This window comes from Oncorhynchus kisutch, linkage group LG8 (assembly GCF_002021735.2).
Source record: "Oncorhynchus kisutch isolate 150728-3 linkage group LG8, Okis_V2, whole genome shotgun sequence".
NCBI lineage: Eukaryota > Metazoa > Chordata > Actinopteri > Salmoniformes > Salmonidae > Oncorhynchus > Oncorhynchus kisutch.
The window spans coordinates 17,426,939-17,450,662 of record NC_034181.2 but is presented as its reverse complement, the minus strand read 5'-3'; the positions used below and the strand labels follow the sequence as shown (position 1 = coordinate 17,450,662).

At 43.9% G+C, this 23,724-nt stretch overlaps 1 protein-coding gene across 1 annotated transcript in view; it reads right to left on the bottom strand.

The window, feature by feature from the left end:
- Positions 1–23,724, bottom strand: part of LOC109894939 (inactive carboxypeptidase-like protein X2) — a 26,094-nt gene extending 2,370 nt beyond the window's left edge. Inside the window, exons 1-17 of the mRNA XM_031829735.1 lie at positions 22,855–23,724; positions 13,053–13,253; positions 11,754–12,368; positions 9,787–9,870; positions 8,072–8,149; positions 7,446–7,511; positions 4,937–5,014; positions 4,623–4,732; positions 2,913–3,052; positions 2,752–2,836; positions 2,348–2,492; positions 2,180–2,271; positions 1,866–1,989; positions 1,587–1,783; positions 1,113–1,289; positions 765–937; positions 80–580 (exon numbers count right to left, since the gene is read on the bottom strand). Coding sequence (XP_031685595.1) covers positions 80–580; positions 765–937; positions 1,113–1,289; positions 1,587–1,783; positions 1,866–1,989; positions 2,180–2,271; positions 2,348–2,492; positions 2,752–2,836; positions 2,913–3,052; positions 4,623–4,732; positions 4,937–5,014; positions 7,446–7,511; positions 8,072–8,149; positions 9,787–9,870; positions 11,754–12,368; positions 13,053–13,253; positions 22,855–23,107 — 3,119 coding nt within the window. The 5' untranslated portion in view covers positions 23,108–23,724. The remainder of the gene's footprint in view (positions 1–79; positions 581–764; positions 938–1,112; positions 1,290–1,586; positions 1,784–1,865; positions 1,990–2,179; positions 2,272–2,347; positions 2,493–2,751; positions 2,837–2,912; positions 3,053–4,622; positions 4,733–4,936; positions 5,015–7,445; positions 7,512–8,071; positions 8,150–9,786; positions 9,871–11,753; positions 12,369–13,052; positions 13,254–22,854) is intronic.

Here is a 23,724-nt window from a genome sequence, read left to right as displayed (position 1 = left end):
ACACACACACACACACACACTCAGTCAGATATGTGGGATATTCTGATTGTTGACCTGTGGTTATCTTCAGGCTACACACCTGAAAAAGGAGGCGTCTGCCGGGGTCCTGGGTTCATCCTCAGGCTCTGCTTCCTGATGTCCCCCTCTGTCATCCTCCTCTTCCTCTTCCCTGTGGCCATAGCCATGCCCCCTCCACTCCTCCTCCAGCTCCCTGTTCTGCCGGTCCTCTTCCGGCTGCTGGTATACCCTGTTCCATCGGTCCTCTTCCGGCTGCTGGTATCCCCTGTTCCAACGGTCCTCTTCTGGTTCCTGGTATCCCCTGTTCCATCGGTCCTCTTCCGGCTGCTGGTATCCCCTGTTCCAACGCTCCTCTTCTGGTTCCTGGTATCCCCTGTTCCGCCGGTCCTCTTCTGGTTCCTGGTATCCCCTGTTCCGCCGGTCCTCTTCTGGATCCTGGTATCCCCTGTTCCAACGCTCCTCTTCTGGTTCCTGGTATCCCCTGTTTCTATTATCATCCTCTGGCTCCTCACGGTCGTAGCCTCTATCCCAATCTGCCCCTCTGTCATACTCATCCTCGAACCTAGAAGAATGATTTAGATTTCATTGATAGTTTATTTGGTTTGCCATAAAGAGAGTGCAGGAAGAGAGATATTGGGAGAGAATGCGAGTGAGTGGGAGAGAGCGAGAGAATGAGTGGGAGAGAGAGAAAGAGGGAGAGAGAGGGTGGGAGTAGGCGAGAGAGAGGGAGAGTAAGTGCCTCGTACTGTCTCTTCTTGCGGCTGTGTGCCCGGTCTCTCTCGCTGGTGCTGGCGGCCTTGGTTAGGCGGTGGTTGTCGTAGGGGTAGGCCACTACCCTCTCCCCTCCCTGGAAGTTGGCCCCCAGTACAAACGGGTGGCTCTCCATCCACGAGATGATGGCTTGAGTCTCCACAGCTATCTGCAGGACAAGAAAAACAAACAGCAGCTGTCATATTGAGGCGATAGACAGAGAAATAGGACTTACTCGTACTCTGCTCTTCACACATCTACATTTATTTTCTCCTTCCTCTCCTGTCTTCATCCCCTCTCTTCCGCCCCTTCCTCTTCCCCATCCCCTCCCTCCCTTCACACACCTTGTCGTCCCCCACTGTGTCAGCAGGGATCTTGACATGGTGATTGGGGGTCAGTTTGGGCACCATACCCTTGTCCTCTGCCTCCCACAGAACACTGTTCAGGTCAGGGAAGTTGTTGAAGATGTCATGGCCGTCCTCCGTCCAGTGGCCTGTGGTCCAACCACTCAACTCTGAACCCTGTGGTGGCAATGGGACACAATGTTATGGAGAGAACCTGAAAGAACATCCTTACAGAACGATTTGCTTGAATGTGTCTAGTCTTGTCTTGTCTTATTTAAAATATCTTCTCTTAGGAAAAATAACGTTGGGTGCCAGACTGTTCCTGCATGCAACAATACTTGCCTACAGCAAGTTGGCTAAATCAGAAACTGTCTGGCACCTAACTTTCTTTTTCTTTAAAGAAAAAAACATTTGTACCCTGGAAGAGTAAAGGAGGTACAGCCGGTAATACCACGTATAGTGCCCAGTACTAACCGCTATGAGGGCCTTCTCCTGTCCGTCAGGATTCAGAGAGGGCACCAGGTGGGTACGTATTCCCTCCACCAGGCGGCGCACTCTGGGGTTGCCGTCTCTGTACTCCTTACAAAGGTACTGCATCAGAAGAAGAACCATCTCCCGCCCTGTTGCCTCATTTCCATGGAGACCAGCCGTGTATCGGAACTCTGGCTCACCTAAGGGGGAAAAACACAGATCGTCATAGTCTTTCCATACTAAAGAGGACACAAGTACAGAGCTTTCTTTTTTTCTTCCCACCTATCTCGTGTTCTGTGGGGTTTCCTGATATCACCATGGCCACGATGTCTAGTCCATTGGAGCTGCGGCCCAGGCTGTACATACTGGTGATGTTGGGACACTCCTCAGACACAGACTTCATCAGCTACAGTAGAGACACAGTGGAAAGCAGAGGTCACCAACCCTGGTTCTGGAGACCTACAGTCTGTGCAGGACTTTGTTACAGTCAAACACATCTGATTTGAACCAATCATCAGTGTCAAGACAGTGTTGAAGTCATTTGTAACATTAGACCTGAATCAAGTTCATGAAGGTGGTATTCATCACCATCTCACCGTGACCATATCTGAGTAGTTGTGATGTCTGAAGTCCAGGTACTGGACTGGAGTCACCTCATTCTGCAACCTCTGGTAGGCACTGGTGGGGTCTGAGGAGACAGAAACACACAGCATGAGTGTTTGTGTGTGAGTGTGTTTGTGTGTTGGTGTGTGTGTGTGACTCACCAGGCAGTGGGCATCCCAGCACCTCCAGCCTCATACAGCAACTGCCGTTCCAGCTCTGAGGGATGACTCTGATGTAGCGAGCTAGTATGGGCTCAGCTAACTGATTCAGCACTGGGGTGTCCTTATCGGAGTTACCAAAGAACAACTGGAGAGAGAGAGGAGAAGAGAGAGAGTGAGAGAAAGGAAGAGATAGCGAGTGGGAGAGATAAGAGGAGAGAGAGGAGGTAAGAGGTAAAGAGAGAGAGTGCTAGTAAGAGATCGAGAGAGAGAGAAATATAGGACTCAATGGCCAGACACAGTAAACATTTACACCCCATGAAGAGAGGATAAGAATGAACCCTGCTTGGGAGCAAAGCTGACAAAAGCCTCATTTGAAACAGTAGCTGTGAGGCTAACAGACTCACCCAGTCAGAGTAACCGTCATTCATGGTTGTCCATTCTCTGCTGTCATTACTGAATTGCACATAGTACGATGTCACAAAGTCACTCCTGGAACACAAAGTTTAGTCACCATTTTATTTAAATCTCTGTAGATAAAACGCGCTTACGTGTGTGTGTGTCTTACTCATTGCGTGAGTCTCGTCCTTGTGTTATGATCCCAGTAAACTCTGTTACTCTGCGAGCGTCAATCTCAAACCAGTGAATGTTGTCCTCTTGGTTAGGACACCACGCCCCACCATGCATGTCATCCTCATCCTCTGAAGCCTGGAAACCATACCATTTTAGAGATTAGGGGATGAGGGCTTACCCTCAGGGTTCATGTGTGAGAGGTTACCCTCAGGGTTAATGTGTGAGGGGTTACCCTCAGGGTTCATGTGTGAGGGGTTACCCTCAGGGTTAATGTGTGAGGGGTTACCCTCAGGGTTAATGTGTGAGGGGTTACCCTCAGGGTTAATGTGTGAGGGGTTACTCTCAGGGTTAATGTGTGAGAAGTTACCCTCAGGGTTCATGTGTGAGAGGTTACCCTAAGGGTTCATGTGTGAGGGGTTACCCTCAGGGTTAATGTGTGAGGGGTTACCCTCAGGGTTAATGTGTGAGAGATTACCCTCAGGGTTAATGTGTGAGAGGTTACTCTCAGGGTTAATGTGTGAGAGGTTACCCTCAGGGTTAATGTGTGAGAGGTTACCCTCAGGGTTCATGTGTGAGGGGTTACCCTCAGGGTTAATGTGTGGGAGGTTACCCTCAGGGTTAATGTGTGGGAGGTTACCCTCAGGGTTCATGTGTGGGAGGTTACCCTCAGGGTTCATGTGTGAGGGGTTACCATCAAGGTTGGGGTTCATGTGTGAGGGTTTACCCTCAGGGTTCATGTGAGAGGGGTTACCCTCAGGGTTCATGTGTGAGAGGTTACCCTCGGGGTTCATGTGTGAGGGGTTACCATCAAGGTTGGGGTTCATGTGTGAGAGGTTACCCTCAGGGTTAATGTGTGAGGGGTTACCCTCAGGGTTAATGTGTGGGAGGTTACCCTCAGGGTTCATGTGTGAGGGGTTACCCTCAGGGTTCATGTGTGAGGGGTTACCATCAAGGTTCATGTGTGAGGGGTTACCATCAAGGTTGGGGTTCATGTGTGAGGGTTTACCCTCAGGGTTCATGTGAGAGGGGTTACCCTCAGGGTTCATGTGTGAGAGGTTACCCTCGGGGTTCATGTGTGAGGGGTTACCATCAAGGTTGGGGTTCATGTGTGAGAGGTTACCCTCAGGGTTAATGTGTGAGGGGTTACCCTCAGGGTTAATGTGTGGGAGGTTACCCTCAGGGTTCATGTGTGAGGGGTTACCATCAAGGTTGGGGTTCATGTGTGAGGGGTTACCATCAAGGTTGGGGTTCATGTGTGAGGGGTTACCCTCAGGGTTCATGTGTGAGGGGTTACCCTCAGGGTTAATGTGTGAGGGGTTACCCTCAGGGTTAATGTGTGAGAGGTTACCCTCAGGGTTAATGTGTGAGAGGTTACCCTCAGGGTTAATGTGTGAGAGGTTACCCTCAGGGTTAATGTGTGAGAGGTTACCCTCAGGGTTGATGTGTGAGGGGTTACCCTCAGGGTTAATGTGTGAGAGGTTACCCTCAGGGTTGATGTGTGAGGGGTTACCCTCAGGGTTAATGTGTGAGGGGTTACCCTCAGGGTTAATGTGTGAGGGGTTACCCTTAGGGTTAATGTGTGAGGGGTTACCCTCAGGGTTAATGTGTGAGAGGTTACCCCCAGGGTTCATGTGTGAGAGGTTACCCTCAGGGTTAGGGTTAATGTGTGAGAGGTTAGTGTGTATGGGTTAAGGATGAGGGTTACCTGCATGTTGAGCCGTGCCCTGCCCTGGCTGTAACGGTGGTGAGACATGGAGGAGGCCAGCAGCTGGTCTGATTCTATCCTGTGAGACTCCATACCCAGGGGAGGACACTCTGCCACCAGGGGAAAACATCTCAGTCACACACACTTCACAAATGTTCCTAACCACACTGGAAAACATCATAAGGTATGCTAATGGTTTCTGGAAACCGATTATCTCAAATAAATTGAAGTATTAAACTAGTCAGATTACAAAAATTGTGAATATGAAGATGACATGGAGATTTTTTGTATTTGGATGGTAGTAGTTGACTTACTTTTGGGCTCTTTGAATACGGGTGGTCTCTTCTTGGCTTTTTCCCTGTCTTCCTCCTCCCTCCTCTGCTGAGCTCTCTCTGTTAAAGAGCACCCATAGTCAATCACTAACTACCATTCAAGTAATGGATTGTGTGTGTGCGCACATGAGCTCGTTAAGAGTGTTGGGCCAGTAACTTAAAGTTTGCTTCTTCGAATCCCAGAGCCAAAGAAGCAACCTTTCAGTTAGGTGAAAAATCTGCCCATGTGCCCTTAAGCAAGGCACATATCCCTAATTGCTCCTGTAAGTCTCTCTGGATAAGAGCGCCTGCTAAATAACTCAAATGAAGACATGCCTGTGCGTGCCTGTGTGTATGTGGCCAAATGCAGTAATGCCTCGGAGGACCCACATGCCTCTGGGTTCCTTTCTATCTCTCCAAATCCAGGAATGTGCTGATTAAATTCACATGAATTATATTGTATTCAGTAAACCTAGAGACAGGCATGCGCGCATGGGCTTTCACAGCATACTCCATAAAGTTGCAGACAGACACACTGTACACACCTGTTTTATGACTGTTTCAGTTGAGTGATTTTAATCACAGACACTTTTAACCTCAAGGATCCTTAAAGAGTATCTGTCATCCCTTTACTGGTTAATCCCACACTGAACACACAGTACATCTGTCATCCCTTTACTGGTTAATAACACACCCTGGATATCCCACACTGAAAACACAGTACATCTGTCATCCCTTTACTGGTTAATCCCACACTGAACACACAGTACATCTGTCATCCCTTTACAGGTTAATAACACACCCTGGATATCCCACACTGAAAACACAGTACATCTGTCATCCCTTTACTGGTTAATATCACACCCTGGATATCCCACACTGAAAACACAGTACATCTGTCATCCCTTTACTGGTTAATAACACACCCTGGATATCCCACACTGAAAACACAGTACATCTATCATCCCTTTACTGGTTAATAACACACCCTGGATATCCCACACTGAAAACACAGTACATCTGTCATCCCTTTACTGGTTAATCCCACACCCTGGCTATCCCACACTGAAAACACAGTACATCTGGCATCCCTTTACTGGTTAATCCCACACCCTGGCTATCCCACACTGAAAACACAGTACATCTGTCATCCCTTTACTGGTTAATCCCACACTGAACACACAGTACATCTGTCATCCCTTTACAGGTTAATAACACACCCTGGATATCCCACACTGAAAACACAGTACATCTGTCATCCCTTTACTGGTTAATATCACACCCTGGATATCCCACACTGAAAACACAGTACATCTGTCATCCCTTTACTGGTTAATCCCACACCCTGGCTATCCCACACTGAAAACACAGTACATCTGGCATCCCTTTACTGGTTAATCCCACACCCTGGCTATCCCACACTGAAAACACAGTACATCTGTCATCCCTTTACTGGTTAATAACACACCCTGGATATCCCACACTGAAAACACAGTACATCTATCATCCCTTTACTGGTTAATAACACACCCTGGATATCCCACACTGAAAACACAGTACATCTGGCATCCCTTTACTGGTTAACCCCACACCCTGGATATCCCACACTGAAAACACAGTACATCTGGCATCCCTTTACTGGTTAATCCCACACCCTGGCTATCCCACACAGACAAATGTTCCATATTATGATTATACAGTTCCTGTGGTTCTAACATGGTGCACGAGGTACAGAAAGAGACCGGAACATGTGGCAACAGCTGTTGGTTAGATCTCTGCCTTCCTTCTCTAACCGGGACTCTAAGCTCCTCTGTTTCTATCCCTTATCTTTTTCTCTCTTTTCATTCATCTTTCCTGTTAGTACTGTAACCTCTCTTGGCTGGCCCATCCCTCCCTCTTTCTTTGCTCCACTCCAGCTCATAAATAATTCAAACAGTGCAGGTCACCACTATACCCCAGGCCTTTCTTCCCTACCATCCTTCCTTCACAACACATTTCTACGGTTGAGATTTGTCCTGTTCTGGAGAGAATTAACTTTTGTCCCTCGTCTGCAAGTCTTAGCAAGTGAAGCCCAGGCAGAGACTAACATCTGTGTTTTCGTTCTTCTGGCTTTTATTGGAACCATGAACCACATGGGACTGATAAACCTCCTGTACATGAATCTGTGAGTAACATGACATGTTCTATCTGTGTGTCATATGTTCTTCTGATTGTCTGAGAGCTTTGACAGTACAACGTTTGGCATTGCAGTGTTACTAAGTTTTACTTGTTGCAATGTGTGGCTGTTTTACCTCCCTTAATTGAATGCACTGATTGTTAGCCGCTCTGCATAAGAATTACCAAAGATATTTAGTCTTACGGCTAAATTACCAAATGTAAACGTAGTGTCAAATATTACTGTATGATGGGAAGTATCCACAACCTAGGACAGATGGACGGACAGACGGACAGATGGATCACAGTCATTCAGATCATAATGGAACAGACAGACAGACCACAGATCAGATCATACCTCTGTCCTCTCTCTCCTTTTCTTTCCTTTGTCTTTCCCTCTCCTCCTCCTCCTCCTGTTTTTTTGCTGTAGTAAACAAAGGAGTGAAAAACTTCAATGGGTGAATCCATTTTCCCCACCTCCCCATGTTTCAGATGTGAAAATTCTAAACGTTGCAGATAGAATACCAACAGCTGTCATGATTCCCTATTCTATCTGACAGATAATCCATCACAACAGGTATGAACAAAGCATTCTTCAACTTTTTCCCCTCTTCCCTTTCGTCATGTTTGCCACATAACCATATACATAAGTGCTGGAAGAAAGGATCAATTCCATTACTTAGCTTATTTTGCAGTTTGTAACTTCAGCTGGCAAAGTCTAGCTAAACCCAATTTTATGAAGAAGATAACTGACCATGTAATTGAAACAGTCTGACAATTATACACGTCTCTTGTTCATTCTTTTGGGGAATGAGAGAGTGTAGGCCCATTACTTTGACTCTGTGGTAGCGGTCCAATTCTTTATTGTGTCTATCTAATCTTTAATTTACTGCAGGGTCCCAATGAAATGAAAAACAGATTTCTATTGGAGATTTGGCCATGGGTTAATGTTAGTTCATTTCGTGTGTGTATGTGTGTACATACTCTCTCCACCACTATATCCATAGTCATACTCCTCGTACCATGGGCTTTCATGGGTAGGTGGTGGTGTAATAGAATCCTCTGTATCAGAGGGAGAAACACAACGTTAGAACAGTCTTAGTATACTGTATCAGAGGGAGAAACACTGTTAGAACAGTCTTAGTATACTGTATCAGAGGGAGAAACACTTTTAGAACAGTCTTAGTATACTGTATCAGAGGGAGAAACACTGTTAGAACAGTCTTAGTATACTGTATCAGAGGGAGAAACACTGTTAGAACAGTCTTAGTATACTGTATCAGAGGGAGAAACACTGTTAGAACAGTCTTAGTATACTGTATCAGAGGGAGAAACACTGTTAGAACAGTCTTAGTATACTGTATCAGAGGGAGAAACACTGTTAGAACAGTCTTAGTATACTGTATCAGAGGGAGAAACACTGTTAGAACAGTCTTGGTATACTGTATCAGAGGGAGAAACACAATGTTAGAACAGTCTTAGTATACTGTATCAGAGGGAGAAACACAACGTTAGAACAGTCTTAGTATACTGTATCAGAGGGAGAAACACTGTTAGAACAGTCTTAGTATACTGTATCAGAGGGAGAAACACTGTTAGAACAGTCTTAGTATACTGTATCAGAGGGAGAAACACTGTTAGAACAGTCTTAGTATACTGTATCAGAGGGAGAAACACAACGTTAGAACAGTCTTAGTATACTGTATCAGAGGGAGAAACACTGTTAGAACAGTCTTAGTATACTGTATCAGAGGGAGAAACACAACGTTAGAACAGTCTTAGTATACTGTAGCCTGGGTAACACATAGTTTCTGCATTGATTCAACAGGACTACCCCACTGGGCACAAACTGGTTGAATCAATGTTGTTTCCACGTCATTTCAGCAGTGGAAAACTGATTGAATTTGCAAAAAGTCATCAACTTAAGAAATTTTGAGAATGTTTGTCTTTTTTTCCCCCAACTTTTAACCTACTATAAATCAAATGACATGGTTTTATTGATTTCACGTTGAATTAACGTTAGTTGACAACTCATTCAAATGCAAATCAAAACTAGACGTTGAACTGACGCATGTGCACAGTGGGACATAACTGCCCTGGCAAAACCACAAGTTGACTCCAGCAGAAACCTGTTTGGTAGTACTGTTCTCCTTTTACTTAACAACATGACACAGACTCTCTTTGGTTTTATGTGTGCTTTCCAAAGCTCTCTGTAGCTACAGCTATTTAACTAAAGGCCTTGATAATGCAGTAATCTTCCAATACAGTGATGTTCAAATTTCTGCAGCCACAACAGACGCTCTCTGTTTGGACCAACGTAAAGCTAGTGTAACTCACTGCTTGTTATTTGCCTAGTTAAATGTTTAATTTACATTTACAAGGAATATAACAGAGCAACCATCGTGTGAAAGGCTTCTCGATCAAAAACAAACCATGAAAAGCCTTTGATTGTGTGGAACTAAACTCTCACCCACTCACTCTCATTTAAAAGAACAGCTATGATCTAGCTAGCCTGATGTGATTCCCTGGAGTTAGAGGACGGTTGATCATATCCCACACTAAAACACGGGTTGTCTTTCATTCTTAGAAAGGAGGAACACCAGCATACACTGTGGCTCTCTAAGCAGTGACTGACTGACTGACTGAGATACATTTACAGTACGTATTGATTGATTCATTGATTTAATTATGTAAGTTACCTGTGACAGCGTAGCTCAAGTCATCTTTCTCTGTGGGGACGACCTCTTTACCGTCAGGGAAAGGAAGATTCTCGGGCACCTCATCTGTTATTGGAGAACAGAGAGAGTGAGAGTTAGAGAATGAGAGAGTGCGATAGTGAGTGAGAGAATGAGAGAGTGCGATAGTGAGTGAGAGAATGAGAGAGTAAGAGATTGAGAGAGCGAGCGAGATATTGAGAGAATGAGAGCGAAAGAGAGAGTGAAAGCGTGAGAGAAAGAGAGAATGAAAAAGAGAAGAGAGAAAGAAAGGAGTGCAAGATTGAAGAGAGTGAGATAGAAGAGGAAGATGAGTCATGAAGAAAGGAAGGAGATGGATGATGAAGTACAAGTCGAGCGCAAGAAGAGAAATGAGAACGGAGAGAGATGGAGTGATATGGTGAGAGAAATAGAGGATGAGAACGGAGAGAGACGATGGAGTGATATGGTGAGAGAAATAGAGGATGAGAACAGAGAGAGATGGAGTGATATGGTGAGAGATAGATGAGAACGGAGAGAGATGGAGTGATATGGTGAGAGAAATAGAGGATGAGAACGGAGAGAGATGGAGTGATATGGTGAGAGAAATAGAGGATGAGAACGGAGAGAGACGATGGAGTGATATGGTGAGAGATAGAGGATGAGAACGGAGAGAGACGATGGAATGATATGGTGAGAGATAGAGGATGAGAACGGAGAGAGACGATGGAGTGATATGGTGAGAGAAATAGAGGATGAGAACGGAGAGCGATGATGGAGTGATATGGTGAGAGATAGAGGATGAGAACGGAGAGAGACGATGGAGTGATATGGTGAGAGAAATAGAGGATGAGAACGGAGAGCGATGATGGAGTGATATGGTGAGAGAAATAGAGGATGAGAACGGAGAGAGATGGAGTGATATGGTGAGAGATAGAGGATGAGAACGGAGAGAGATGATGGAGTGATATGGTGAGAGAAATAGAGGATGAGAACGGAGAGAGATGATGGAGTGATATGGTGAAAGAAATAGAGGATGAGAACGGAGAGAGATGATGGAGTGATATGGTGAGAGAAATAGAGGATGAGAACGGAGAGAGACGATGGAGTGATATGGTGAGAGAAATAGAGGATGAGAACGGAGAGAGATGATGGAGTGATATGGTGAGAGAAATAGAGGATGAGAACGGAGAGAGACGATGGAATGATATGGTGAGAGATAGAGGATGAGAACGGAGAGAGACGATGGAATGATATGGTGAGAGAAATAGAGGATGAGAACGGAGAGAGACGATGGAGTGATATGGTGAGAGAAATAGAGAGGTACTGGAGAGTAAGATACTGTAGGAGTGGAACTATGGAGCAATGGTAGAGTAAAACAGTAGTGGAAATATGGACACAGTAACGTAATGAAAACTTGTAACTTTCACACAAAGTACAGATGAGCTTAGCTATGAATGTCACTGACAGACCTTCATATGAGATGATCTTTCCATCATCTGATTTAAAACTCATTGGTTAAAGCAGCATTTCTCAAACTCTGTACTCTGGACTCCAAGGGGTGGAAGTTTTGGTTTTTGCCCTAATACTACACAGCTGATTCAAATGATCAAAGCTGGATGATTAGTTTATTATTTTAATTGGCTGCGTAGTGCTGGGGCAAAAACCAAAACGTGCTCACCTTGGGGTCCCGAGGACCGAGTTTGGGAAACCCTGGGTTAAAGACTCTAGGTGGTTTGATATAGAGAGGAGCTGGAGAAGAAATGTACAAGTCCAAATAGTTCAGTATGTGCTGTTATAAACTTATAAACGAATAGCTAGTATGTAAAATACTTTACTAACTACTTGGAAATTACTATTCAAGTTATTTCAAAATGACATTTTACAGTTGTTGGTACCTTTATCCCATTCATCCATTCAGTCAGTCAGTCAGTCATTGTCCGTCATTTTAGGAAACTGAGGTTTAAACATACATTTGGCTTCCCAGTAGTCTTCATCTCCCGTGTCCTCCTCTCCATCCACCACAAGAGGGGGGGATGTGGCCGTCGGGTCCTCTCCCTTCCAATAGTCATCTTCTGGGTCGACCACTGGGCCTGCAGGCTCCTCCTCCTCTCCCTTCCAGTAGTCATCCTCTGAGTCAGTCTCTGGGGTGGCTGGCATATCATCATCAGGGTTCCAGTACTCATCCTCTGAGTCAGTCTCTGGGGTGGCTGGCTTATCATCATCAGGGTTCCAGTACTCATCCTCTGAGTCCGTCTCTGGGGTGGCTGGCTTATCATCATCAGGGTTCCAGTACTCATCCTCTGAGTCAGTCTCTGGGGTGGCTGGCTTATCATCATCAGGGTTCCAGTAGTCATCCTCTGAGTCAGTCTCTGGGGTGGCTGGCTTATCATCATCAGGGTTCCAGTAGTCATCCTCTGAGTCAGTCTCTGGGGTGGCTGGCTTATCATCATCAGGGTTCCAGTAGTCATCCTCTGAGTCAGTCTCTGGGGTGGCTGGCTTATCATCATCAGGGTTCCAGTAGTCATCCTCTGAGTCAGTCTCTGGGGTGGCTGGCTTATCATCATCAGGGTTCCAGTAGTCATCCTCTGTCAGAGGGACACAGGACAGTAGATGTAACATTATTATTGTGGAGAAAATCCATATACTTTTCAATGGTACAGATAAGATCAACATTTTGATTGGTATTAGAACACTGAGGCACCAGCTCAGCCCAAACAACTTAGCACTCACAAATGACAAATCATTGTATAGTTAATTTACCAATTCTAGTCTGTCTTAAAGAACCAGTGAGGTCAAAAACGAGATTTTCTGTGTTTCATATATACAGTATTTACACACTGAAGTTGGAATAATACGGTGAAATTGTGAAAATTACAATAATACCCTTTAGCGTTAGAGCTGTTTATAAAGATAGCCTGAAATTTTAGCCTGTTTAGGTGGGATGGAGTTTTGGCTTGCCTGGTGACATCACCAGGCTGCAAAATAGTTAATAAACCAATAAGAGTTCCAAACCTCTCTGCCAATAATCATCAGTTTTCCCCTCTCCACTCAGAACACTCCCAGGCAGTCCTAGCAAAATTCTTGCTTGAGAAATGGCTCTTTACTTAAGAAGCTGTTTTTTGTTTATTTAAAAACCTATTTTTTAATGAAAATAATCACAGTAAGGTACTTAATTGTTACCCAGAAATGATTTGATACTGAGATGAAAACAGCTGCATTTTTAACTAGACAGCTGCACCTTTAACTAGAGTGGTGTGTAACTAAATTACCTGGCTCTGTGTACACCTCTGTGGTAGTGGTCGGTGGTAGTGTGGTAGTGGTCGGTGGTGGGGTTGTTGGTGCTTTGCCGCGGCGGCCTCCCTTGTCCTTCAGCTTTTTGTCTGCTTTAGACTCCTTGTTCTTCTTGTCCTTCTTACCCTTTTTTTTCTTCCCTTTGCCCTCCTCCTCCTCTGGGGCTCTCCTGACCCGGGCTTGGAGATGGACGAAGAAGCAAAGGAAAGTGAATAAACAAGTCAGTGGAGCCTCATTGGCATTTCACTATCTCTCTTCATGGCTGTCTGAATATCAGTGCCAGTGACATAACTGTGGAACGGAGGCTATGTCTTCATGGAAAATATTCCTCTCCATTAGTAAACCCAGTCAAACAGTAATGACATGCTGTCAGGGCATTATCAACATTGTCCCGTCTGACTCTGTGTGGTTGGTAATTCTCATATCTTCTCAATGGTGGACAAACAGGTATAACAGTAGTAGCAACTATCCCATAGCACACTACAAACTATGTAACAATGTCTACCTACTGTACAACATACACTGAACAAAAAAATGGACGCAACATGTTAAGTGTTGGTTTCATGAGCTGAAATAAAAATTTCCATACGCACAAAAAGCTTATTTCTCTAAAATGTTGTGCACAAATTTGTTTACGTCATGCTAGTAAGCAATTCTCCTTTGCCAAGATAATCCATCCATATGGCATATTAAGCTGATTTAAACAGCATGATCACTACACAGGTGTAACTTGTGCTGGGGACAATAAAAGGCCACTCTAAAAAAGTTTTTTTACCTAACAATAAAAATTTACATTTTAACCCATGGTTTAACTGCCTTGTTCAGGGGCAGAAGAACATATTTTTTACCTTGTCTGCTTGGGATCCGATCTTGCAATCTTTCAGTTACTAGTCCAACACTCTAACCACTAGGCTACCTGCCGACCCAGTTTTGTCACACAACACAATGACACAGATGTCTCAAGTTTTGCGAGAGCATGCAATTGGCATGCTGACTGCAGGAATGTCCACCAGAGCTGTTGCCAGAGACTTGAATGTTAATGTCTCTACCATAAGCTGCCTCCAACGTTGTTTTAGAGAATTTGGCAGTGTCCAACTGCAGACCACGTATTCCCAGGGCCGGTCCCGGCCATTCTGCCGCCCTAGGCATTCCTAAAAAAATTGCCTTTCCATGCAAAACTAGAACAGTCCCAGTAAACAAAATAACATTTTCCAGACATTGAAGTTAGGTTTAATTTACGTTCTGAATGAAAGGTGAAAATGTGTTTTTTTCCTGACATTGAAATTGTGCATTTTCCAGACGTTGAAATCAACATAATTTTTGGTTCTGAATAAAAGTTGAAAAGAAGCCATTTAAAAACGTCTATGTTTGGACCAAATCAAGGCCGGTCCAGACAGGACCAAATCTGAACCAAACATAGACGTCTATGTTTGGGCCAAATCAATGCCGGTCGATACCAGACAAAATCTGAACCAACGTCCATGGACATGGAATGCAAGGCCAGTCTGGATTGCACCAAAAAAAGACATCCAGTCCGGACAGAGGAACAACAACAAAAAGACATCCAGTCCGGACAGAGCAACAACAACAAAAAGACATCCAGTCTGGACAGAGCAACAACAACAAAAAGACATCCAGTCCGGACAGAGCAACAACAACAAAAAGACATCCAGTCTGGACAGAGCAACAACAACAAAAAGACATCCAGTCCGGACAGAGCAACAACAACAAAAAGACATCCAGTCCGGACAGAGCAATAACAACAAAAAGACATCCAGTCCAGACAGAGCAACAACAACAAAAAGACATCCAGTCTGGACAGAGCAACAACAACAAAAATACATCCAGTCTGGACAGAGGAATAACAACAAAAAGACATCCAGTCCGGACAGAGGAACAACAACAAAAAGACATCCAGTATGGACAGAGCAACAACAACAAAAAGACATCCAGTCCGGACAAAGCAACAACAACAAAAAGACATCCAGTCTGGACAGAGCAACAACAACAAAAAGACATCCAGTCCGGACAGAGGAACAACAACAAAAAGACATCCAGTCTGGACAGAGCAACAACAACAAAAAGACATCCAGTCCGGACAGAGCAACAACAACAAAAAGACATCCAGTCCAGACAGAGCAACAACAACAAAAAGACATCCAGTCCAGACAGAGCAACAACAACAAAAAGACATCCAGTCCGGACAGAGCAACAACAACAAAAAGACATCCAGTCTGGACAGAGCAACAACAACAAAAAGACATCCAGTCCAGACAGAGCAACAACAACAAAAAGACATCCAGTCCAGACAGAGGAACAACAACAAAAAGACATCCAGTCCGGACAGAGCAACAACAACAAAAAGACATCCAGTCCAGACAGAGCAACAACAACAAAAAGACATCCAGTAGACGTCGGTGTCGGTCCGTGTTTACTGAGGTGTAGCCTATCATGTCCATTTGCTTATTTGCCGCTTACATGCTGTAATAATAAAAAGTGGTGTAATAGCCTACAGTTTTCTTGACATTTTGCTGTAATTATTGTGAATGGGTTATGTTTTACCCTGGCTATATCTGCTACATGATTCATGTTAGATTATTTTGGGGACGGAATGTTGGTTGCGCGCCGCAGCGATTCTTCTCTCCAACAGAGAGAGGAGCTGGGAATAAACAATCAAAATATTTTGCAGCCTTGCCTTTGACAAAGTGGGAGATGCTTATCACAGGGCGGCATCAGCGCTCACCTAAAAAGCCCATATGCCACTGTTTAAGAGAAATTTACATTGTTTTTGGGCAGAATTATGTGAGATTTAATGTATTGTTTGAGGTGCATCTTTATCAATTTAGTTCAGAAAATGATACCCTCGCCAATGTGCCGCCACAGGCCACAGCCTAAATCTGCCAAATGAGCGGGCTGGCCCTGTGTATTCCCAGTCATGTGAAATCCATAGATTTATTTCAATTGACTGATTTCCTTATATGAACTGTAACTCAGTAAAATCTTCAAAATTGAGGCATGTTGCATTTTATATTTTTCTTCAGTGTGGTTACACAGTACCTACTAACTAATATAATTACCATATAAATACATGGTTTTAGTGCAACCAAATTGGGAAATTGGTCTGATTCAACCAACAGATGTGTGTGCTGAAGTTTACTAGATTTTAATCTGTGAAACTCAGAAACAAATATACTTCATGATTAAAACTTCATCATCATCTCTGTCTGAGAGGGTGATTCCTTCCACTGTAGAGTGGGCTTCTGTGGTCACTGTTCACCCATGATTACAGCACAATCAGTGGAAAAGAAAAGTTGACTGTACAAATCTGTTTGCAAGATGCTCTGCTCAGAGCCCAGCCAGGTCTGTTACTGCAGCAGCAGACTAAATCTTCCCCAGTCTCAGTCCCAGTCCAAGTCCCAGTCCCAGTCTCAGTCCCAGTCCAAGTACCAGTCTCAGTCCCAGTCCTAGTCCAAGTACCAGTCCAAGTACCAGTCTCAGTCTAAGTCCCAGTCTCAGTCCAAGTCCCAGTCCAAGTACCAGTCTCAGTCCAAGTACCAGTCCCAGTCTCAGTCCCAGTCCTAGTCCAAGTACCAGTCTCAGTCCCAGTCCTAGTCCAAGTACCAGTCCCAGTCCAAGTACCAGTCCCAGTCCAAGTACCAGTCCTAGTCCTAGTCCAAGTACCAGTGTCAGTCCCAGTCCAAGTACCAGTCCTAGTCCAAGTCTCAGTCCCAGTCCCAGTCCTAGTCCAAGTACCAGTCTCAGTCCCAGTCCCAGTCCTAGTCCAAGTACCAGTCCCAGTCCTAGTCCAAGTACCAGTCTCAGTCCCAGTCCAAGTACCAGTCTAAGTCCCAGTCCAAGTCCCAGTCCCAGTCCAAGTACCAGTCCCAGTCTCAGGCCCAGGTATACTTTGCTCTGCTCTGGTGCGTGCCAAGAGACACGGTTCAGATGGGTATGACAAAAGACAAAAGGAACACCTATGTGAGAAAGCTGTTCATTGACTACAGCTCAGCATTCAACACCATAGTGCCCTCCATATAATCACTAAGCTAAGGAACCTGGGATTATATTTTATTTTATTAGGATCTCTTTTAGTCCTCATTTGGACTGATCTTCCAAGAGTTCTTAAAATACAATTTATAATATGATCATATTTTCACATATAACACACTGTTACAAACAGACATCATACACTGACATGTTGACCAGATAAATACTCTAACAGTCTAAAAAGTATGATTCTTCATCTACCATAGTCCAGCACAGCTTTCCTATATTTAAATGGTTTTAAAGTATTGTTTGAATTTATATATTGAAAAGTTTCTTGTTTGCTCAGATAAATTATTCAATTTCTTTATTGCTCTAAATCGAAATGTTATTTAGCCTTCTCTTTTCTGTCTAGATAACACATAGATGGTGGACAATCTATTCCTAGTGTCACGACTTCTCCCGAAGTCGCTGCCTCTCCTTGTTCGGGCGGTGCTCGGCGGTCGACGTCACCGGTCTTCCAGCCATCATTGATCCATTTTTCATTTTCCATTGGTTTTGTCTTGTCTTCCCACACACCTGTTTTCAATACCATTCATTACCTGTTGTGTATTTAACCCTCTGTTTCCCCTCATGTCTTTGTCAGAGATTGTTTATTGTCAGTGTTGTGTTTATTGTATAGGTGCGCGACGGGTCCTCGTACCCATGTTTGTTTATATTCTATTCTTATTAGTGTTATGGAGCATGTTACGTGGACATTTATTAAAAGACTCCATTTTACACTCTGTTTGACTCTCCTGCGCCTGACTTCCCTGCCACCTATACACACGTCTTTGACACAAAGTATTTACTGAATGTCTGTCTCTTTCCAACTGAATACTGTTGTGAATAGAGTTTGGCTGTTTTAAATGGTGTATATTATGAAATAAAATAAGCATGTATTTATTTTTTATCTTGTTGACTGATGACCAACCAAGAGCATTGAGCATGACTACAACCGAATAACCATATATCCACCATAAAACAATCCTTGCTGCTTTGTTCTGTTCAATCTGCAGCCTCCAAATTTAACTTGTGGATGCATTTCCCCAGAACAGAGAACAGTAGATTACCTGACTCCCAATTAATGCTTGGGTTGTTTACTTAAGAATCTTTCCCGGTAAATATTTAGCTATCCTTCTGATCATGCATGCAGTTTTAATATTTTGTTTTACATAGATGAGTTATTTGAGACGAACATGATAAGCAGTTGTCTAGCTGCACTCCTAGTAGTTTGGTTTCTGCCACTTCCTAAGTTTGTACTCCCCCCATACTTAATTGTACCCCATGCTGTGTTGGCCTTTTCCTAGTGGAACAGACCAACTTAACTTTGGTTTTCTTAGTGTTTAAAACAAGTTTGTTCCAGCAAACCCACTCCCTGATATTTTCCAAATCTACTTGTACAGCTTGCTGTACGTGTTGAACCGATTGGAAAAAGAGGACCGAGCATGCCCCCATTCTCAGCGACAGGGCTGCAGTGGAGCAGGTTGAGAGCTTCAAGTTCCTTGGTGTTCACATCACCAACAAACTAACATGGTCCAAGCACACCAAGACAGTCGTGAAGAGGGCACGCCAAAACCTATTCCACCTCGGGAGACTGAAAAGATTTGACATGGGTCTTCAAATCCTCAAAAGGTTCTACAGCTGCACCATCGAGAGCATCCTGACTGGTTGTATCACTGCCTGGTATGGCAACTACTCGGCCTCCGACCGCAAGGCACTACAGAGGGTAGTGCGTACGGCCCAGTACATCACTGGGGCCAAACTTCCTGCCATCCAGGACCTCTATACCAGGCGGTGTCAGGATGAAGGCCCTAAAACTTTTCAAAGACTCAAGCCACCCTAGTCATAGACTGTTCTCGTTTCTACCACACGGCAAGCGGTACCGGAGCACCAAGCCTAGGTCCAAGAAGCTTCTAAACAGCTTCTACCCCCAAGCCATAAAACTCCTGAACACCTGTTCAAATAGCTACCCAAACTATTTGCATTGACCCCCCCACCCCCCCCACCCCCCCTTATTCACCGCTGCTACTCTCTGTTGTTATCTCTTATGCATAGTCACTTTAATAAATCTACCTACATGTATATATTACCTCAACTAACTGGTGCCCCCACAAATTGACCTTGTATTGGTAACCCCCTGTATATAGTCTTACAAGTGTTATTTTACTGCTGCTCTTTAATTACTTGTTACTTTTATTTCTTATTCTTATCCGTATAACTGCATTGTTGGTTAGGGGCTCGTAAGTAAGCGTTTCAATGTAATACCTGTTGTATTCGGCACATTTGACTAATACAAATTGATTTTATTTTATTTTATTGTCTTGCTGTATAAATTATAGTATCATCTGAAAATGTAGTGGTTTGAGTTTCAGATAAGGCATAAGGAAGGTTGTTGGTATATATTAAGTAAAGAAGTGGACCAAGGCAGCTGCCCTGTGGTATTCCACAGTTTAAAGCATGAGGGGAAGAAAATTAACCATTGAAATACAGTGGGGAGAACAAGTATTTGATACACTGCCAATTTTGTAGGTTTTCCTACTTACAAAGCATGTAGAGGTCTGTCATTTTTATCATAGGTACACTTCAACTGTGAGAGACGGAATCTAAAACAAAAATCCAGAAAATCACATTGTATGATTTTTAAGTAATTAATTTGCATTTTTTTTTACCTTTATTTAACTAGGCAAGTCAGTTAAGAACAAATTCTTATTTTCAATGATGGCCTAGGAACAGTGGGTTAACTGCCTGTTCAGGGGCAGAATGACAGATTTGTACCTTGTCAGCTCGGGGGTTTGAACTTGCAACCTTCCGGTTACTAGTCCAACGCCCTAACCACTAGGCTACCCTGCCGCCCCATTTTATTGCATGACATAAGTATTTGATCACCTACCAACCATTAAGAATTCTGGCTCTCACAGATCTGTTAGTTTTTCTTTAAGAGGCCCTCCTGTTCTCCACTCATTACCTGTATTAAATGCACCTGTTTGAACTCGTTACCTGTATAAAAGACACCTGTCCACACACTCAATCAAAATATATTTTAGATTTTAGATTCTTCAAAGTAAAGACCCTTTGCCTTGATGACAGCTTTGCACACTCTTGGCATTGAGTAGGTGTGTCCAAACTTTTGACTGGTGGTATACAGAAGACAGCCCTATTTGGTAAAAGACCAAGTCCATATTATGGCAAGAACAGCTCATATAAGCAAAGAGAAACAACAGTCCATCATTACTTTAACACTGAAGGTCAGTCAATCCGTACAATTTCAAGAACTTTGAAAGTTTCTTCAAGTGCAGTCGCAAAAACCATCAAGAAGTGCTATGATGAAACTGGCACTCATGAGGACGGCCACAGGACAGGAAGACCCAAAGTTACCTCTGCTACAGAGGATAAGTTCCTTAGAGTTACCATCCTCAGAATTTTCAGAACAAATAAATGCTTCACAGAGTTCAAGTATCAAACACATCTCAACATCAACTGTTCAGAGGAGACCTTATGAATCAGGCCTTCATGGTCAAATTGCTGCAAAGAAACCACTCCTAAAGGACACTAATAAGAATAAGAGACTTGCTTGGGCCAAGAAACACGAGCAATGGACTTTAGACCGTTGGAAATCGGTCCTTTGGTCTGATGAGTCCAGGTTTCAGATTTTTGGTTCTAATTGCCGTGTCTTTGTGAGACGCAGAGTAGGTGAAAGGATCATCTCCGCATGTGTGGTTCCCACCGGGAAACATGAGTTGTGATGGTGTGGAGGTGCTTATCTGGTGACACTGTCTGTGATTTATTTAGAATTCAAGGCACACTTAACCAGTATGGCTACAACAGCATTCTGCAGCGATATGCCATCAAATCTGGTTTGCGCTTAGAGGGACTATCATTTGCTTTCAACAGGACAATAACCCAACACATATCCAGGCTCGAGGGTGCCAGGCTGCTTTTCATTACGCACACCTGTCACCATGATTACGGGCAGCTGCACAATATTGGACTAAGCTGGACTCCATTACTTTGTGGATTACCCCCTCTATATTTGTCTGCTCTTCAGTTTGTTCCCTGTGTCAGCATTGATGATGTTATTTTTCTCCTGTCCAGATGCTGTTCCTGTTCTGTTTCATGTCTGTGTTTGATTAAATGTTCACTCCCTGTACCTGCTTCTCGTCTCCAGCGTTGATCCTCACAGTAAGGGGCAGTAGGTAGCCTAGTAGTTAGAGCGTTGGGCCAGTAAGCGAAAGATTGCTACATTGAATCCCCGAGCTGACAAAGTAAAAATCTGTCGTTCTGCCCCTGAACAAGGCCATCATTATAAATATGAATGTGTTCTTAACTGACTTGCCTAGTTAAATATATATATATATATATATTTTAAAGTACGTTAAAAAAAGTAAGGGCTATTTGACCAAGAAGGAGAGTTATTGAGTGCTGCATCCGGTGACCTGGCCTCCACATTCACCCGACCTCAACCCAATTGAGATGGTTTGAGATGATTTGGACCACAGAGTGAAGGAAAAGCAGCAAACAAGTGCTAAGCATATGTGGGAACTCCTTCAAGACTGTTGGAAAAGCATTTCCAGGTGAAGCTCGTTGAGAGAATGCCAAGAGAGTGCAAAGCTGTCATCAAGGCAAAGGGTGGCTACTTTATAGAATCTAAAATATATTTTGATTTGTTTAACACTTCTCTGGTTACTACATGATTCCATATGTGTTATTTCATAGTTTTGATGTCTTCAGAAAATTGTAAAAATAAAGAAAAACCCTTGAGTAGGTGTGTCCAAATGTTTGTCTGGTACTGTACATAGTAATTCAATCAATCACCTAACCTAACCAAACCTACATGTACATACAGTGCATTCGGAAAGTATTCAGTGTTATTGCGTGTAGATTTAATCTTTAGAATATACTGTAAGACTGTAACAACAAAATGTAGAAAAAGTCAATGGGTCTGAATACTTTCCGAATACACTGTATTACCTCAATTAATCACCCCAACTACCTCGTACCCAAGTACACTGACTTGGGACCGGTACTCCTTAAATATAGCCTTGTTATTGTTATTTTATTGTGTTACTATTTTCTTTTTATCTATTTGCTCATTTTCTTACTTTTTAACCACATTGTTGGGAAAAAGCTTGTAAGTAAGCATTTCACGGTAAAGTGTACACTTTGTTGTATTCGGTGCATGTGTCAAATAAAATGTGATTTGATTTTGTGAGCTGGAGACAAACAGGTGAGAGTGGTGTGTGCAGGGTATGTGTGTGTATACTGTTGGACAGGTCATAGTGACTGAACAGTGCCTGGGTAATTCAGGAAACCGCCGGCTTCTTTTGAAACCAATGCTCTCCATTCATCTTCCATGTTCTCTGTGCCTTATCCCCTGTCCTCTGTGCCCTGTCTCCAGTCTGACAATGTAACATAATGTTCTCCAGTCCTGCTCCTGGAAAAGAGGCATCTGTTCCAGCCCAACAACCAGACGATGTAGATGATTTTTTTCTATTAATGGTTTGATCATTAGTTGATAAGGTGTGTTATTACTGGGCTGGAACAAAGTCCTGCACATCTTGTGAGTCTCCAAGACTAGGATCCAAGAACACTAGTGTAACACAAGCCAGGGGTTCCAAAACAGTTTTCTTCTTGAGCCCCATCAAGTAGATAAAACCATCCATGTTTCTAGCCACAGCTCAATTGGGATCTACCAGTGGCTCCCAACTCTCCACTTAGTAACATGTATTATAATAGGTAGGTTGGCTTTGTTCTTACCTGGTATGGCTTCTTCCTCTGTGGCTCTCTTTGCCTTGCCAGTCTGTCTTTGCGTCTCTGTGATCTCCTGTTCTTTAGCCGGCTCATCCTGGGACTCCTCTCCATGTAGGGCCTCCATTCCTCCATCCATCCCTCTCTCCTCCACAGCCTGGCCTATAGAGACTATGCCTCCTGCGCTCTCCCCTCCTCTTAGCAGTAGCACACAGCATAGGGCCAGCAGAACCAAACACACCACTGCAGTATGACCCCCCATTCTCCCTACTCTACAGTACCTACCTCAATGTTCCACAAAATACTTCTAGCTCAGTATTCCGATCAAGTACTCCACCACAGTATTCTACTTCAGAATTAAAGTTATTACTAAAGTTCCAGCTCAGAACGCTACTCAGAAATTCTACCTCAGTGTTCTAAATCAGTATTCTACAAAATAATACTACCTCACCAAAACACCTCACTGTTCTGTCTCAGTATTCTACTCCAGTGTTCCACACCTTCACTCTAGTGAGGGATATTCTGGAGCTCCACGCACACTGCAAGCCACAGCCAAACCCACTCACTCAAAGCATGAGGCAGGGCTGAACACAGAGAGGAGGGAGGGAGGGAGGAAAAGAAGCCCAAAAACAATGGCTGAGGGAGACAGAGAAAGAATCACCTTCACCTGGCTGATGAGTTGGAACAGGTGCCCAGATCAAAAGGAGATCTCAGCACAGATTGAGCAGAGCAGCTCACTGGAGAAGCCAGGAGAGGGAAGACAGAATCCAGGCTGGCTCTATATATTTGAAAATAGAGCTTAGTCCTGTAGCAGAGTGCTTCTACCAGCTCTTCCCTCCGCAGACTGCTCTTCCCTCCGCAGACTGCCACAGACAGGCA